Source organism: Myotis yumanensis, unplaced genomic scaffold (genome assembly GCF_028538775.1).
Source record: "Myotis yumanensis isolate MYYU_CA2020_CCGP unplaced genomic scaffold, mMyoYum1.0.hap1 SCAF_7, whole genome shotgun sequence".
Classification (NCBI taxonomy): Eukaryota; Metazoa; Chordata; class Mammalia; order Chiroptera; family Vespertilionidae; genus Myotis; species Myotis yumanensis.
The window spans coordinates 49,093,003-49,111,433 of NW_027223758.1; the positions used below are offsets into that span (position 1 = coordinate 49,093,003).

The 18,431-nt window shown below is 36.6% G+C and overlaps 1 protein-coding gene across 1 annotated transcript in view; it reads left to right on the forward strand.

The window, feature by feature from the left end:
- The window catches only part of DOK6 (docking protein 6), a 237,024-nt gene that overhangs the window by 140,839 nt on the left and 77,754 nt on the right, over positions 1-18,431 (forward strand). Inside the window, exon 5 of the mRNA XM_070420446.1 lies at positions 842-1,031. Within this exon, the coding sequence (XP_070276547.1) occupies positions 842-1,031 (190 nt within the window). The remainder of the gene's footprint in view (positions 1-841; positions 1,032-18,431) is intronic.

The window sequence follows — 18,431 nt, forward strand, 5'->3', positions numbered from 1 at the left end:
ATTCATAGTTAACCAATATTTATTGATCACTTACTTTAAACTAAGACTAGGAACTAGGGATATTTTATAGGACACTTCATAGGTCATCCTAAGGTCTTTACTTTCTGGAACTTAGAAACTAACCTTATTTTCCAAAATTAAATGCATATAATGCATTTAACTGGAGATTAGAGGCTGCAGAATTTTTTGGTAGCCTTTAGGATGCACAAAAAGTTATAAAACTAGATTTGGAATTATTGCCTAATAATCAGATTTTCAAGTATAAAATATCCAGGAATGAAAACAGTTGTGTATTTTTATTTTTGCATACCAAAAACCACATTATGAAGTCCTGCAGAAGGCAGTAATGAATACCTGCAATTATCATGGGCTGAAACTGACAGTGAATACAATGTGTTTTGACAGTCAGTCTGAGTGTGCATTGAGTACTTCATGCCACAAAGGTAAAAATGAGTACATTTTTGCTTAAATTAAATAAGACACTCCTCTCAGGAATTGTATGATATCCACTTAAAGTGTGTGAAGAAGCAGACAGGAAGAAGCAATTGGGCTGAAATCCACTTAGCTTTTTACCCTCATTTCTCCACCATACAATTTAACCATTTAATCCCCACCATAGAGAATGCATGCAACAAAAGTTGTAGGATGAGTGAGTTAATTAATGATTAAGAATACTTGAAGTCCTTTTTTCATGCACCATATGGAAGAAAGTAGTGTTTTGCAGTGTGTATGGATGTCCCCCAGGGACACGAGACCACTTTCTGAGGGCTGTAGGCAGGTAGACAATCAATCCAGTGCAGCTACAGTCATGCCCTCTTCTCCATTCTTTGTTTCTTTGCAGAGCGGTTCAATGTGTATCTGATGCCTACACCAAATCTGGATATTTACGGCGAATGCACAATGCAGATCACTCATGAGAATATCTATCTCTGGGATATCCACAATGCCAAGGTCAAACTGGTGATGTGGCCTCTCAGCTCCTTGAGGAGATACGGGCGGGACTCCACGTGGTTCACCTTTGAGTCAGGAAGGTAAGCTCTAAGGGCAACAAGCAAGCATAGGAGGTGACAGGTAAACTCCTGAAGGAAAGGTGCAATCTCACAGTGCCCAGACTGACCACTGCTTTTATAAAGGTTAGAATTCACCAAACACATAATTTCTCCAGATTCTTGTTTATAATAGAATAAAATTGTGTTAATTTTATGGTCAGGTTAATTACCATACTCAAAATTTCAGTCTCTTAGGTTGGCATCAAACTAGTTGCATAATTGTATTAATAATACAATATAGTTTGCAATATTATTACAATAACATATTGTATCCTACTATATTTTTAGTACAATAGAATTCACATAAAATTCAGCATATCCTTGCTAGCATTATTTTCTGAGTGCTTTATAAGCAAACAATTTTGAAAGAAGTTTTATATAAAATTGTTTAAATATTATTTTTAGGTTTAAAATAAGTTAATGAATATTTATCAAGGTGTTTATGTTAATAACATTAGTTAAGTATAAATATTAATTCAGAATGACTGAACACATGTTGGCAAATCCATAATTTATGGAATGGATAACTCAGATTTTAAACTTAGTATATCAAGGCATATAGTTGGAATCCATAAATGTCAGAAGTGAATGCTTATTTCCCAATCATTTATCCACAAACAAGATTTAGACATGAGTTTCAACCAACTAAATCAATGTGTTTATGCTATGACCCCTTTGTGATATTGTTATCATGCATCTAAGACAAGACCTAGGTTTTGGGCTCTGAGAGAAGTTTAATGTACCAGACCTCACCCTGGAGATATGGTTCATCATATTCTGAAAATGAATTTATGGTATTATAAGGTAATTACAGTGAAGTTTTGTTGCACTTGATATAGCAATTTTAATTACATAAGTTTCTTCTTACAAAACTGTTAAGTACTTATTCAAGGTCAGATTCTACTAATATCCATCTAGGGTAGGCCAGATGTCTTTTAAATTTTTCAAGGGGAAAAAAACTGAGCAGAAGTAATTTTACGAGTCTGGAGCCCTTTTGCACCTTTTGCACGAAGGTATTATTAAAGTCGGGAGCACATTGATTTCTTGAAAAGCCTCCAATCTTGTGTGTACTTAGCGGCTGTGAGTTCACTCAACTGTCTGCCTAGATACTGGCAGTGTAACCATAATCACATTCTAGATAGTTATGAGTAAATAAAAATTCTTATAAGAAAATGAATATTATTCTACATGTACACTATTTTTTTAAAATCATATAGTTATGAAAAAGGGATTACAGGTTAGAGATTGACATAAAATTTATGATACATTTTTTTTGCTGGCCTCAAATGTTAGTGGATGTACATATAGAAAGAGATTGGTTTATTTTTCATCATTTAGAAATGTACCTCCAGGGTACCCTTGCCTGCATCTTTCTCCTGGGTACTCCTATTTTCCTATTTTTATGTAGAGCAATTGAAATATTTTGTCTGTTTCTTCATTTCAGTAGGTGTCTCAGGATTTTAAAAAAACAAGTAGTTATTTTTGCTTTTATAGTGGTTACCCTATATTTTCACTGCATTTGTACCTGTCTATATTAGTTTTTACTTTGTTTCTTCAAAGTCTTTAAGGGGGATATACTGGCTCACCACAGGTTTCAAAATTGATGTTCTCAACCAAAACATCAAATTATTTGATGTGCAATTTGGCTTATCTAACATTCAATATTAATTGGTTTTCTATGATTTTGATGATTTTTAATGAACATGAAAAGGTATAAATATATCAAAATAGATAAGGCCCATAATCCTCAAGCTTTCTCTGTTTGGTTTGGTTTTCATTTTTGTTTGTTTTTTGGTTTAGCAGTAATTTTTGTTGTTTTTGTTGTTGCATGCCAGAAAAACTTTAAAAACAAATATCTTAATGTCTATTAAGTATGTTGACACCTACACTCCTATGTGCCCTGGGAATCAAGGAAAACTAGATTTAGGTCACAGCTCTGTCACTATTAATAACTTAGCTTGCTCCATTTGACCTCTCTGGCCTTCAGTTTTCGTCTTGCAGAGGAGAATTATAATCTCTACTTCATAGATGTGTGTGGAAAGAGTGAGTGAGTTAGTGAATATAAAGAAGCATACATCACAGTATTGTCACATAGTGGGCACTGGAGAATCTTGATTACTCCTACTCTTTAAAAAAACATGTTTTTATTGATTTCAGAGAGGAAGAGATAGGGAGAGAGAGAAATAGAAACATCAGTGATGAGAGAGAAGCATTGATCGGCTGCCTTCTGCACGCCCCCTACTGGGGGTCAAGACTGCAACCCAGGCATGTGCCCTTAACAGGAATGGAACTGTGACCTCCTGGTTCATAGGTCGACTCTCAAGCACTGAGCTATATGGGCCGGACTTGATTACTCCTACTCTTTATCAGTAATTACATAATTTGCCCTTTTCTAGTTTCTGAATGAAGCTTCTGCTTAGGTCTGAAGAGCTCTCTTCCTAAAGAACTCTGCTAAGATATATCCTTAGCCCAAAACACGGGAAACCAAGGAAAAAGCTTTGGAGAAACTTGCGTTCAAATACTGGAGTGATCATTATAAACTCAATGTCTAGAATGGGAAGTTCATGTTACCCATCTTGAGTCAGGAATTTGAGGCCAAGAGAAAATGGGACAAGGTGCAACAAGACATTGTGGTACAGACAAGGGGAAGACTGAGTGGCTGTCTTTACATTACCTGGTGCTTGAGCAAAATTTATGGATTACTAGGTGCCTGTTTCATTGAAGAAGCAACAGATACACAAGAACTCTATAATCTACCATGCTTAAGTCTTTGGAATGAATTTACATTCCAATATTATTATCTGTGGAGAAGTCAAACTTTTTTACCCATAAAATAGTAAGGGAAAAAATCTAAAGGAATCTTAACAAAAAGCTACTAGAATTTAGAAGTGAATTTAGCAAGGTTTCAGCATATAATATCAATATATAAAAATCAATTTTATTGTATATGTAATCTATGAATAATTGGAAGGGAAATGTTTGAAAATACCTCTTATAATGTCATCAAGATATGAAATATACATATAGGTTGATTTAACAAAATATGTGATAGAGCTGTACATTGAAAACTAAAATATGACTGAGAGAAACTAAAGAATACAAAAATAATGGAGACATGTACCTCATTCAATAATTCAAAGACTCTATATTAAGATGAAAATCCCCTCTAAATCAATTTATAGACAATATAATCACAATAAAAATTTTAATTAACTTTTCTGAAGTAAATGACAAGTTGTTTAAAATGTATATAAAATTGCAAAAGACCTAGAATAGCTAAAACAATCTGGAAAAGAACATATCTGATGGATTTCCACTACCTATTTTAAGAGTTGCCCGAAAGCTAAAATAATCCAGACAGTGTGGTAATGACATAAGGGTACACCCAACAATCAATGGAAAAGAATGAAGAGTTCAAAAATAGACACTTGCATATATAGCCTTTTATTTTTCAACAATATGCTGAGAATATTCAATGTGGAAAAGAAACAATGGTGCTGGAATGACCGGATACCCACAAGGTAGAAAAATAAACTTTAGGTCCTATCTCACTGCTGGGTACTAAATTATGTCTGCCCCTAAAATTCATACGTTGACACTCTCAACTCCAATATGATGGTATTTGGTGATGGAGCTCTTGGAAAATAATTCAATAAGTGAGGTCATGAGGGTAGGACCCTCATGATGGGATTAATGCCCTTATAAGAAGAGACACCAGAAACTTGTTTTCTCTTTCTCCTGCCACATGAGGACACAGGGGAAGGTGGTCATCTACCAGCCCAGAAGAGAGTCCACACCAGAAACCAGCTAACCTGGCACCTTGATCTTGGACTTCTAGTCTCCCGAACTATGAGGAAATAAAGTTCTGTTCTTTAAGTCATCTTGTGTATGGTATTTTGTTATGGCAACTAAAGCTGACTAATATATTTCGCCATACCTCCAAAAAAATAACTCTAAATGGATACAGACCTAAATATACAAACTAAAATTATAAAACTTATGGAAGAAAACAAAGACAAATATTTGTAACATTGAAATAGGCAATACTTTCTTAAATGCTACCTATATCAAAAGCACAATCTATAGAAAACCATATTGATAAGTTGGGCTTTACCAAAATGAACAACTTCTGCTCTTCAAGACATCCTAAAGAAAATGCCAAGGCAAGCATAAACAGGGGTAAACATCACAAAACATTTATCTGACAAAGAACTAATATTCATAATCCAAAAGAAGAAGACAATTTAGTAATAAAATAAGTTTAAAAAGTGGACTGTTTACAAAACAAGATTACTGATAGACAGTACGCCTAAGAAAAGATGCTTATCATCATTAGTCACAAGGAAATATAGATCAAAACCACAAAGAGACACCAGTACGGCCTCTCACCTTCAAAACAACAACAAAAACACCTGAGGATGTCAAGTAGAAAGGGACAACCCTGACACTTTCTCATCCCTGATGTGAATGGAAAATGGAACACCATTTCAACTAGTAGTTTGATATTTTCTTATGTGTACTATGTGACAGAGCAATTTTACTGCTAGAGATTTACCTACCAACCACCCCAAAAATACATAAATAATTATACCTGCGGGTCAAAGCAGCTTTGCTCATAACAGTCAGAAACTGGAAACAATCCAAATGGCTATCAATGTGTGAGGAGACAGATTAATATATAGTTATGCAACAGAATACTACCTATAAATTACACACAAAATGGGTGCATCTCAGACACATTATTCTAAGCAATATGTATGATTCCATTTGCAGAAAATTACATAACAGCAAAACTAACGTCTAGTGACAGCAAGCAAATCAGTGGTTGCCTACTTTTGGGGGTTGGAAGAGAATGCACTGCAAAGGGACGCGTGTGAAATTTGGGGGTGATGGAAAATGCCATGTATCCTGACATGGAAAACATGAAACTGTTTACTAAATACTGGTATTATTATGTGCAAATCATACTCCAATGTTTTGAAAGTAAACTCTGGGGAACAAAACTAAGAGAGGGTTTACTCTTATGATATATTTATTTACAGTCTGTACGGTTGGCAATAACAATTTGTTATTTTTATAATAAAACACTTCCTCTGGAGGAGGGAGAGCCATGAGCATTCTGTGGATAAAGGGTCTCAAAGCTATGGGATACAACCAGGCCTTTATCTCCAGGTCAGAAATCTGGTTCCATAACCTGGGCAGGTTTCAAACTTTAAAATTTTTCTTTGTAAATCTCTTTTTTTGTTAGGATTGAGATGTTTTTAATACCTTATTATTGTCTGATTAAAAACTTAAGCTTTTGAGAGAGAAATTGTAAAGAAAAGCTTAAAATTATCATTTCTCCATCTCAAGATAACTACTTTTAATATGTTGCTGTACCCTTTCCAATACATTTTAAAATCAATGTAAATAAAGATATACTATAATTTTACTTAATATTACATTGAAAACTAATCTCTGAGCCCTTTAAAATCAAGTTTCTAAAGCTGTATGGTATCTGAACATACTGACATTAAGGTGTTTCCAGAATTAATTATCATAGATAAAGCCACACTGACCATCTGTAAAGATGTACAAATCTCTGATTATTTTCTTAGCCGAGCCTTTTTAATGAATTACTGGGTAAAAGGAAGTGAACATTTTCAAGGTTCTTCACAATATAGCAAATTGCTTTCAAGGAAACTGATGTCAATTCATACGCCCCCTACTGGTGCAAAGACAGTGCTCTTCTTGACCCCGTAGCCCCAAGTATTAAAATGTTGATTTAAGATATTTCTGTTTTGATAGAGGAATTTGATATTGTGTTATTTTGTATTCTTGTTTGTTTCTCTTTATGATTAGAGGCGTGTCCTTGTGTGTATTGTTCACTTGTATTTTTTTTCCATCACTGAATTTTGGGTGTTCTTTTTAATAGTTAATAATTGGGATATTGACCAATTGTGCATCTATTTTATAAATTCCAGACTATCTCACTCTGGTTAAAGGGAGCCAAGAGCAGAAGGGTTTGTCCATGCTTGATTTATAGAAGCAAAGCTCTTTGCACAGGTATATGATTTGGTAGCAATTTTTAGCCATTTATTCATATGTACTGCATGCCCTAGGACAGTGATGGCGAACCTATGACACGGGTGTCGGAGGTGACATGCGAACTCATTTTTTTTATTGATTTTTCTTTGTTAAATGGCATTTAAATATATAAAATAAATATCAAAAATATAAGTCTTTGTTTTACTATGGTTGCAAATATCAAAAAATTTCTATATGTGACATGGCACCAGAGTTAAGTTAGGGTTTTTTAAAATGCTGACACGCCGAGCTCAAAAGGTTCGCCATCACTGCCCTAGGAAGTGAAAAAAAATTGGATATATCAAAATACATTTTTTCTGTAATTCCAAAAGAGTAATGCTAAGATAACCTTCGTACCTTTTTTTTTTTTCCTGTGTCTAATTTGGTAAATCTCTTGCTACTATAATACTGGGACTAATTTTTTCCCCTAGGATAAAACATTAATTAAATGACTTAGGAAACTGTTCTTATCAAGAAACGGAGACTCTGATCTTAATTTTTGCTCCATTAACTTTAAAGTTCAATACATTTTTATTGAACCCACACATACTTTAGTGTATATTGCTTTTCATTAATTGGTCTCTAGGGATCCCAATGACAGTTCGGCTTTCCTTTTAGGTTTTTTCATTCTCCTTCAGAAAGTTTCTAAACTTTAGTAATAGTCATTAAATCAAGGAAGGATTGCCAGAATCAAAGAGATAAAAATCAATGGAGAAAGATGTGAAGGTCTGGTTTGATCTCTTCCTTGGAGTGGTGGCAGGTTGCCACCGACACCAATGAGACAGCTCACAGGAGGCTACTCTTATATGGCTTTATTAGAACAGTTGAACCATTCATTTATTAACTGGTGATTCATTCAAACGATACACATATTTTCACATTCCTGAAGACCTTCTCCTGAACGGCATCGTTCACTGTTTGCTGCCAGGAGGCGATAGGGATTAGTCATCTTTGCCTGCGTGCACCCGGCCTTGGTCATAGATGCTCGTGTTTTTCTCACTTCCATTGATGTTAGTGGAATGTTTGTGCTTCTCTTCTTGAGTTTAATTATATTTCAGTTTGATTATAACTCTTCAACGTCTTGGTCAAGAAATTGTGTAGAACCATTTGAAAAAGGAATGTGAATCCTGGGTGCTGTCTAAAACCTCACTATAAACACCTTCTGGTAGATAAAGTGTGCGCCAACCAGCATAGAACTTAGAGAAGATATGTCAGTGCTTTAGAAGAAAATCTGAAAGTCGAAATCAGTGTGCTCTTTAATGAAGAAATCTGTAGCACTAATTCTCCCAGTGGCAAGTGAAATGATCTTTTGTGGAAAAAGGGAAACAAAGGGCATTGATAACTCTAGGTTGATTCACAAGAGTTGGACTCTGTAAGTGTGAAAGCTTTAGCCATTCCTTCCATAACTTATTTATATTTTTCTGCATGATTAAGAGTAATGTACTATCATCCATGAAAAGTGAGCCTGAGTCTTTCAACACATACAAAAATTATGTGATAAAAAAAGTTGTATGATAATATAATTGGCACATTTTTCCTATAGTGATATATAAAATGAAGATGGGTCTTATAATCTTTGGTGCTTTATATTTGACAGAATATGACAGTTATGGAGCTTATAATATATGCCAGGATGTACAGGGTGGTTGGGATAACTTCATGATGCTTATAAGCTATTTAGGCAGGAAAGTAATAAGATAAACAAATTAGTATAAACATGTATAATATGTTACATGTTGATGAATATTATGGAAGAAGAGGCATATTAAAGGAATGGTTGTGCTATGGGAGGGTGCTATTTGATAAGGTGGTCAAAGAAGCCTCTTATCTATGGAAATATTCCTATAGACACCTAAAGGAATTGAGGAAGAAGGTCTGTAGGCATGTACTTGAGAAATAACATTATTGGCCAAGGGAGTGTCAGGTCTAAAAGCTTGACCAGGAACAGTGTAGCACTTGCATATTTAAGGAACAGAAAATGTGGACAGAGCAGAATGAGTGAGGGAGTTTTAGGAGATGACATCAGACAAGGGCTATGGGCCAGGCTAAATAACATCTTTTAGGTCAGCTGAAGGATTTGGGATTTTACTTTCAATGGGATGGGAAGCCAATGGGGCACATAGTCAAGCTAATGCAATCTCACCTGTGTTATAGAAGAGTTTACTCTGGGTGTTGTATGGAAACCAGGCTGTAGGAGGTAAGGATGAAAGCAAGAACAGTTAGGATCCTATAACAATAATCTAGGCAAGAGATGTTAGACCAAAGGTGTAGCAGGGAAGAAGAAGGGAAGGTGCCAGGTTTAAAGTTCGAGTCTGAATAGATGCGGAAAGTGAGAAAACTATATTAATCATATATGACTTCAAGAATTAGTCCAAGCAACCAGAAAAACGTAGTTGCCATTTACTGTAACATAGAAGACTGAAGGGATGAAAGATTAGGTTGAAAATCAGGAGTAGTCATTCACATATTTTTAATACAGTCTATTGTTCTATTTCATTCTTAGATATTGCTGTTACTCTCTAACTGTGTGCGATTCCTTTACATAGGAATATGTGTATGGGAAAAAAGTATTTGTAAGATTCAGTACTATCTGTGGTTTTAGGCATCCACTGAGGATCTTGGAACATATCCTCCATAGATAAGGGGGAACTACTCTTTACTTTGGTATTTGTCTTTAAGATAGAGGGCATAATATGTACTTTTGTGTTATTGTGAAAGCTCCAGACATAGGATAATGTGTGTAGTAAATGTGTGTAGTAGCCCATAGTAGTCCTGGCCGAGTAGGTCAGTTGGAGTGTCATCCCATACATCAAAAGTTTTGGGTTCAATTCCCTGTCAGGGCTCATACTTAGGTTGCAGGTTACAACTCCAGTCAGGGCGCATACAGGAGGCAACAGATTACTGTTCCTCTTTCACCTTGATGTTTCTCTCTCTCTCTCTCTCTCTCTCTCTCTCTCTCTCTCTCTCCCCACCCCTCCCTCTCAAATCAATAAACAAATCCTCAGGTGATGATTCAAAAAGATATAGTAGCCACAGTAGACCCTGTGCAAGTGTTTTAGCTTTATTCTTTACATTTTTTGTATATTTTTATTTCTGTTTTGCCTCTACCTCAATATCTTTTAAGGCACATTCATTTCGTCTACTTATTTTATGTGTTTTCCAGAGCTCCAGAGCTATTGGATGCAATTATTTTGGCACAAGTATCATGTTCACCTACAGATTTACTGAGATGCTAATGAGCTACCAGCTTCAGGACCCCTCTCTGATAAAAGGGGCCCTTACAATCTCAATATGGAACATGTGTGATCAATATTTTTGTCATTGTGCACAAGTGAAATATTTTTCTACTCTTCTTATTAAAGTGAAAACCTCCAAAACTGTATAAACTTTGGGCCCTTCAAAAACCTGGATCTGTTCCTGCTCACTCTTGTATCTGTTAAAGTATTTTCTCAATGTGGGTCCTGGATTTGTATAAGCATATCTACCTATTCCTCACCCTTTCCTTTCCAAATGGAATTTAAAAAAAAAAAAACTCACTCCCAATATGGTGCCCTGCACTGGAGTCGTGGTACCTCATCATGAAACATTGATGCCTGGATCACATGGAAATTAAACTGCTGATCATGGCCCTAAACTTAATCAGTGCTCTGAGCAAAGTGATAAAAACTAGTTATAAACTCAACAGTGCACCCCACTGTGGAGAAGGGAGTTCACACGCTGGTCTGTGATCCACCTCTCCCCCGAGCAACACTAAAGGGACCTCCAGGGCGACAGAAAGAAAGTAAGGGGTGCCATCTCATCTTGTACAGATGTTGGTGACCTCCTGGAACGTTTTCTAATGATATTGCTGGAAGGGGATTCCGCATCCATGGATACGCTTAGCAGGATGCTCCTTGCTTGGGATTCCTGTGGCGAACAGACTGCAACTGTGGATTTATGAGACGGAGCTCCCTAGAGAGTGCCACTTAAGCTAAATATTTGGGATATAAAATAAAGGCATTTCCTAATTCAGAACTCTGCTGGGTGTCCCAGCCATGTTCTTGACAAAGCGACCTCATGCATCTGTGGAGATAGTGAATATCCAGTGCCAGGAGCTGGTGGCCCATACCTCTTCCTGCCTTGTTGTACCTCTTGATTGTGGTAAAATGTAATACTTGTAAAATCTCTTGACAAACTGACCCTTTGGCCTGACTCACCCCCAATATGCTCAAAAATGATTTCCAGAGAATCAGTAAAATTCAGAACAGAAAATATGATCCATTAATATTCCTTATAAATGAGTAATCCTTTAACATAAGATTTTTAGCAATATATCTGGGTATGATGAAAAATAATAAATAAAATAGATGTTTCAATTAGCTTTTATTAACACCAATATACCACCTAATTGGAACAAAGAGCTGAGGAGATTTTGCAAGGAAATTCATCTCAATCATTGAATATTTAGCAATATTTTAAAATATTTTTTATTGATTTCAGAGAGGAAGGGAGAAGGAGAGAGAGATAGAAACATCAATGATCAGAGAAAATCAGCTGCCTCCTGCACAACCCACACTTGGGATCAAGTCCACAACCTGGGCACGTGCCCTGATCAGGAATTGAAACGTGACCTCCTGATTCATAGGTTGGCACTCAACCACTGAGCCATGCCGACTGGCTTAGCAATATTTTTATATGATAAATATGTATACAATGACATTCTCCCAAATGTGATTAGTGCATTTGTCAAAACATAAAGAACTTCGGCATGTTGAATTACGCTTTCATTGGCTCACAGAATTACTCCAAGAGTACATGAATCAAAAAGGATTTCATGTGTATAATGTGTGTGCATAAATCTAACTATGCCACAGGAATTCATTTTGTATATTTACTTTTATTTGCTATTTTGGTTGTAATCAATATAATTTAGAAAGCCCATTCCTTAGGGAAGAGTACTAGAATGAAAAAATCTTTATAGCTGACCACATTTGGCGTTATGACATTGTACATTTCTCACATTAAGGTGATGTAACGAGGTGGTTTTAAACTAAAGTATGACAATGCAGACAATGCACTCTGGGTTAAGGTTTCCTTGTGGGAGATACTTAACTCCTGTGATCATCAATTTCCTCATCTGAAAACTGGAGATTAATTTTTCCTAGTGCATGGGGTTGTTTTAGAATTAAATGAGATGATACACGCATAAGGAAAGGATCACAGTGCCTGGCATGCGGCAAGCACGCAGCAAGTGGGAGCCACAGCTACTATGAATTAGACCCATTGTTGTCTTTTGTTTTAATTTGAGGCAGCATCTGAGTTTAGAGGATACCTGAGTTTTTTATTTTAAAAGAGAAACTACAAATCAGGTCACACGTAATAATAAACAAGGTAGCATATGCTGACAGCTTTTCAAGCTGAAGGCCTCAGTGCCCCTAGCTCTCACGCCCTGTTCTGTGTGGCAGAATGTCAATCAAGTGCTTAGTTAACCACGGGCCTGAGGAATGAGAAACACAACTTTTGACATTTGACTTTGCAGATGCAATGAATTCTTCCAACCTTTCAGTCTTTGAAATAAAGGATTCTCCCTGGAGTTTCATTTGAAAGACTCACGCTCCATTGCTCTGTAAAAGGATTGTATTTGAAACAAGTCAAATCAGGGTCATGCAGGCAGAGAACGTGCCCCCACTGACTTTCTATTTGCTTTCCTATTACCTCTTTGAACCCACTCTGCTAGTGTCTGGGATTTCTGAGGCTACTATGTTTGCATTCGTTGTATTACCGTTAAGGCAATTGGCAGGAATTGGATCATTCAGCAGAGAGCTGGACAGCCAACCCGTTAGTAATTGTGCTGGAATTAACTAATTTATTTGCAATATAAAGTCTAATCAAAAGAAAAAGGAATGCTTTAGCAATATCATTTCAGCAGCCAAATCCCAGCTCTATTCAAATGGATTCATTTGTATTTCCTCCAACCTTGCTTAGCAGGCTCAAAACTAATTCGTCTCTCCTGGGGAGATCAGAGTGCAACATGGACCCTCCCCCAGAGGAAATTTGTGCCTCCTTGAGGAAGGATTCCTTCCTCTCTTCCACATTACTGGGGAATTGGTTGTGCAAAGCCCACTTAGTCCTTATTATTCTGTAAATCTCCACCTTAAGGAGTAAATTGGAAAACTTTAGCTGAGAATGGCACCCTATCATGAGTACTGTGGGCAATTTATTTTATTTTTTTAATATATTTTATTGATTTCAGAGAGGAAGGAAGAGGGAGAGAGAGACAGAAACATCAACGATGAGAGAGAATCATTGATCTGCTGCCTCCTGAATGCCCCCCACTGGGGACCAAGCCCAAAACCCAGTGTGCCCTTGACCAGGATTGAACCCGGGACCCTTCAGTCCTCAGGCTGACGCTCTATCCACTGAGCCAAACTGGCCAGGGCGTGTGGGCAATTTAGTACACAGCTACCTTCAATTATAAGTGACAAACTATAAATGTATCACATGAGGTTCTAATATGGTGTTTCTGTTTTCACCATGGAAATGGTGAAAACCATAACGCAAAATAGCTAGGGTTATATTTTGTTTTGTGTCGTTATGCAGGTTCCACTGATTCTCTACTCTAGCCACACGTTTTTTTCCTATACTAATCTACCTTAGAATGCCCCTGTGTTGTTTCATTTAAAGAAGATTCTCAGATTATGCCTTCAGTTACTCAAAGTTACTTTAGATAAGACTCTGCAACATTGACAAAAATGTCTTCCTCTGCTTACTTAGGACTTGTCCTAGAATGGTGTCTTAAATTCTGCTGCTTTTGCTAAGAATAACTTGTGAATTCTTTCTAATTCCAAATGGATACCAAGTGAGCAAAACTCCTGGGGAACATTGATCTGATTTTCTATCCCTATGGTTTTTTTTTCCTGAATGTTATTTAAATGCATGTCTGGCTACTTTCAATTAGCATAATGACTTTTAGATTTTTCCATAGTGTCTCATACAGAAGAGTTCATTTCTTTTTATTGTGCTATGAATGTACTACAAATTCTTTACCCACTCACCAGTTAAGAATTTTAAACATATTTTAGTTTCTTGCTTTACATAAACTCTTGAGTTCTGGTTTTAAGGAAAATTCTATTTCACTTTTTAAAAAAATATATTTTATTGATTTTTTACAGAGAGGAAGGGAGAGGGATAGAAAGTTAGAAGCATCAATAAGAGAGAAACATCGATCAGCTGCCTTCTGCACACCCCCCACTGGGGATGTGCTCGCAACGAAGGTACATGCCCTTGACCGGAATCGAACCTGGGACCCTTCATTCCGCAGGCTGACGCTCTATCCACTGAGCCAAACCGGTTAGGGCAATTTCACTTTTTTTTTTTTTTACCCCAGAGAAATTGACTCAATTTAGCCCATAAATTTCTGCATCGAATGTAGATTTATTTCTGAATATTAATCGCTTTACAATGTAACATTTCATTACAAAAAGCTCTTATAGTCCAAATATTAATATGTAAAAGTATTTGTTGTCTCATTTTAAGATATATTTCTCTGTGAGTAAAACATAAACTTCAAGAAATAAATATTTTATGAAAGCAATAGAAAATATGGGTAATATATTTCATGTTGCACCTAATAAGTATTTATAAACAAAAACAAGTTAGAATACATCGGTAATTGTTTTAATAAGTTTTATCATTATTTAAGTTTGATGAGGTCAGCAGATTAGACGATTTTTGCCATTGAAAAGACAGTTTGTTACTTACAGTTCCCAAGAGAAGGAAGGCATGCAATGGCTTGGGGGAGGGGAGTAAGTGGGGCACGAGGGGAAGTACCAGGGTTGGTCAGTGGGAGACAAGGGCCTTTACTGTGGAACTGATGAGGCAGGGTAAGCAGGTTTAGGATTGGCTGGTTTGAATAATTTCAGCTGGCATAGGGGCAGCTTTGCCCCCAGTTGTTGGTTGCCTGGCCCCAGAGTGATTAGGGCAGGTGGATAGTGACCCAGAGTGGGAGGGCCTAGTGAAGTAGGTAGCTAGAGATTGGGGCTCTGCACTTGAAAAGCATGCTTGCAGGTGAGTTATTTATAGTCTCTCGAAATTGTTTGGGGCGGGGGGAGGAGGGGGAGGAGCAGCCCTTCTTGAGCCAGCAAGGTCCTCGATGTCAAAGATCAGAATTCAGAAAAGAAAAGACATAGTACAGTAATGTATTTTCTAAGTATATATTCTTCTAAAAAATGTAACTCTTTCAATGCTCTTTAAAATCAGTCAGAAGTTGCTACAGCTGACGGGAACAAGAGCCAAGGGATCTGTGGTGTCAGTCAGTCCTGGAGACACTGAGGAGTAGATTTGCCTCTTCCTGCTTTTGAAGTGATTGGGTGGAGGAAAGAAACAGTGGAGTGAAGCACACAACAGCTGACTGAAAGCTGAGGGAAACAGGCAATTCCCACACAGCAAGAAGGGTTGAATTGCTTAATTCTCTAAGCAGAAAGCAGAAACTCTTAGGTGAGTTGGAAGTAACAATAGAGCACATTTCATCAAGAAAGGGACTATGAGGCAGAGTTTGGAAATAACAAGGTGATAAGATTGTTAGAGAAAATGTTTCTCTACTATCATAATGAAGCCCCTATTTAGTTTTTTTAAAAGGAAGCCTATTTTGTGCCACAGTCATCAAAGAGTGATCACTTTCTATTGTGCCAATAGCTTTACCTCATAAATGAAAGGGAATGTGCCTGGTATTTTCATATGAGGCATGAATTCTCCCCTTCAGATAAGCCTGGTAACATACACTATGAACACTCCATCTCCTGGTTCTCTATTTGCCTCTCACTGTAATGTGACCAAAGGTAGCATTGACCTGGGTGCGTCACTGGCAGTGAGAATGAGGATGACCATTGGTATGAATATACTAGACTCTACAAAAAGGAATACTGCAGTCAGCTCAGAATCTAAACAGCTAAGACATCGAGAATACAAAATAATGGTTTAGTATGTGCTGGACCTTAATTATTATATAATCCTAGGAGAGGGAAGGATGTAATTAAATTGTTGAAAGCAAAAGATGATTGACACCTCAAGACCTCGTCCCCATGTGGTGGACCAGTAGTTTGCATTAGCATCAGTTCTCACCAACGGAACATGCTTTAAAGATTAAGCATGGAACTATGATTAAGGAAGCACAGACTTGCATTGATGTGTTTATGTATTTTTTATAACCTGACTTACATTATTAAGCATAATAATAGCTACTGGCTTCCCATGCTGTTATAGTGTATAATTATACTTGTGAATGATCTTTCTGTCTGTCTGTCTCTCTCTCCCTCTCTCTCTCTCTCTCTCTCTCTCTATATATATGTATATATGTGTATATATATACACATATACATATGTATATAAATGTATGTATAAAATATAAATATTTGTTGTTGCATGCTATTGAGTTAGCTTTGACTCCTGGCCACCCTACAAATGAGTGATGTCCCCAATGGCCTGTCCTCAGCAGCTCTGATCAGCTCCTGTAGACAGATACCTGTGGCTTCCTTTATGGAGTCAATCCATCTCATATTTGGTCTTCCTCTTTTTTTACTACTTTTGATTTTTTCTAGCATTGTTATCTCTTCCAAAAAAAATCGTGTCTTCTCATGATGTGTCCAAAGTAAGACAGCTTCAGTTTTGTCATTTTTGCTTCCAGTGATGTTTCAGGCTTAATTTTCTCCAGGACCGTCGTGTTCATCCTTCTAGCAATCCAGAGTATCCATAGAGCTTCCCTCCAACTCCGTATTCCAAGTGAATTGATTTTTTTTACTATCAGACTTCTTCACTGTCTGACTTTAGTATCCAAGCATAGCAATAGGAGACCAATGATCTTAACCTTAATCTTTAATGACACATCCTTGCTCTTTGTGATCTTTCATATTTAATTCTTTGTTTCTCCCCCACCCACACCTTTTGCAGCTAACTCCTTCCATGATCTATCCAGTCTTGTGGCCCAGCCCTCCCCAGCACTCTTCTTATGAATCATACCACTTCTATCACAGCACTTATTTTCTTAGATTATTTTTATAGTTTCTTATTTCATTGTTGCCACCCTACTGATGAAGCCCTGGAATGCTGCTACTATTGTTTATTGCTCTCTGTATCTCAGTGTATGGACATATAAGTTAATTCTAGAATTAATGGATTTTCAAAGTTCTATGATATTTTAATTACAAAGAAATAAATCTTAACTTATATTACATTTATTTCTCAAAAGATATGTGACTGTCTTTATTTTAGGCTAAAGATAAAGTTTCAATGCTATAATTCACTAAGATGCCCTTCATCTCTGAGTCATTCTGTCAGCATTCTAATTCAAAGTACAGAATTTACAGTGTCAGGATCTTGGAGAAGGCAAACATAAATTGTCTCAGGATGAAGATAATATGCATTTTAGGGATCACATTATTTCAATAAAAAGTTTATCACACAATAAAAAATAATCAGAACACAACAAGATGAGACAGCATGAAGAACAACTAGATGAAACAGTGGACAATAATAATAAGCCCAGAGATACCAAGTCCTGGAGTTATCATCTGCAGACTTTGAGATAAATGTGCCTACAACAATTAAAGAGATAACCAACAAGGTTAGAATTTCGCCTAACACTGGAAACTATTTTGAAAACAGAGCAGATGATACTATCAAATAGTGGTGTAAAACAGCAAAAATTGTTATATTAGTAGTATTATTGATATTATGATCATCATTACCATCTCTGGCAATTCTCAGAGTTCATTGGGTTCTTGCTCATTCATTTCTCTCATGTGTTTGCAAGGCAGATGGAGGCCGGGATGGAACATTTCAGAGACTTCCTTGCTCACATGTCTGGAAGCTGACTTCATTCAGATCTAGATCTCCACTGGGTAGCAAGCTGGACACTTAGACGTAGCCTCCTTAAGGCCTATGCTTCCTAAGGCATGATGATTGACTTCCAAGAGCAAGTATCTCAACAAAGATGGAGTCAAGTAGAAGCTAGCTTTTTGAGCTAAAACTGGAGGTCATACATATCACTTGTGTTCCATTCTATTCACTAGAAGTAAATCACTAAGACAAGCCCAGATTCAATGGAAGTGGAGTAAGACTCCTTTTTTTTGATAGAAATAATGTCAAAAAATTGCAGGTTCAAACAACATAAAACACCAAACATTATGAATAAATTAAATTACAGATTAGACATATCTGAAGAAATAATTAATTAATTGGGGAAAAAGCTCAGGAGGAAATATCCAGGAAAAAAAAATCATAGACAAAAGTCTGAAGGAGAATATGAGAAACACGGAGAGTTCTTATGTATAATTGGAGTGC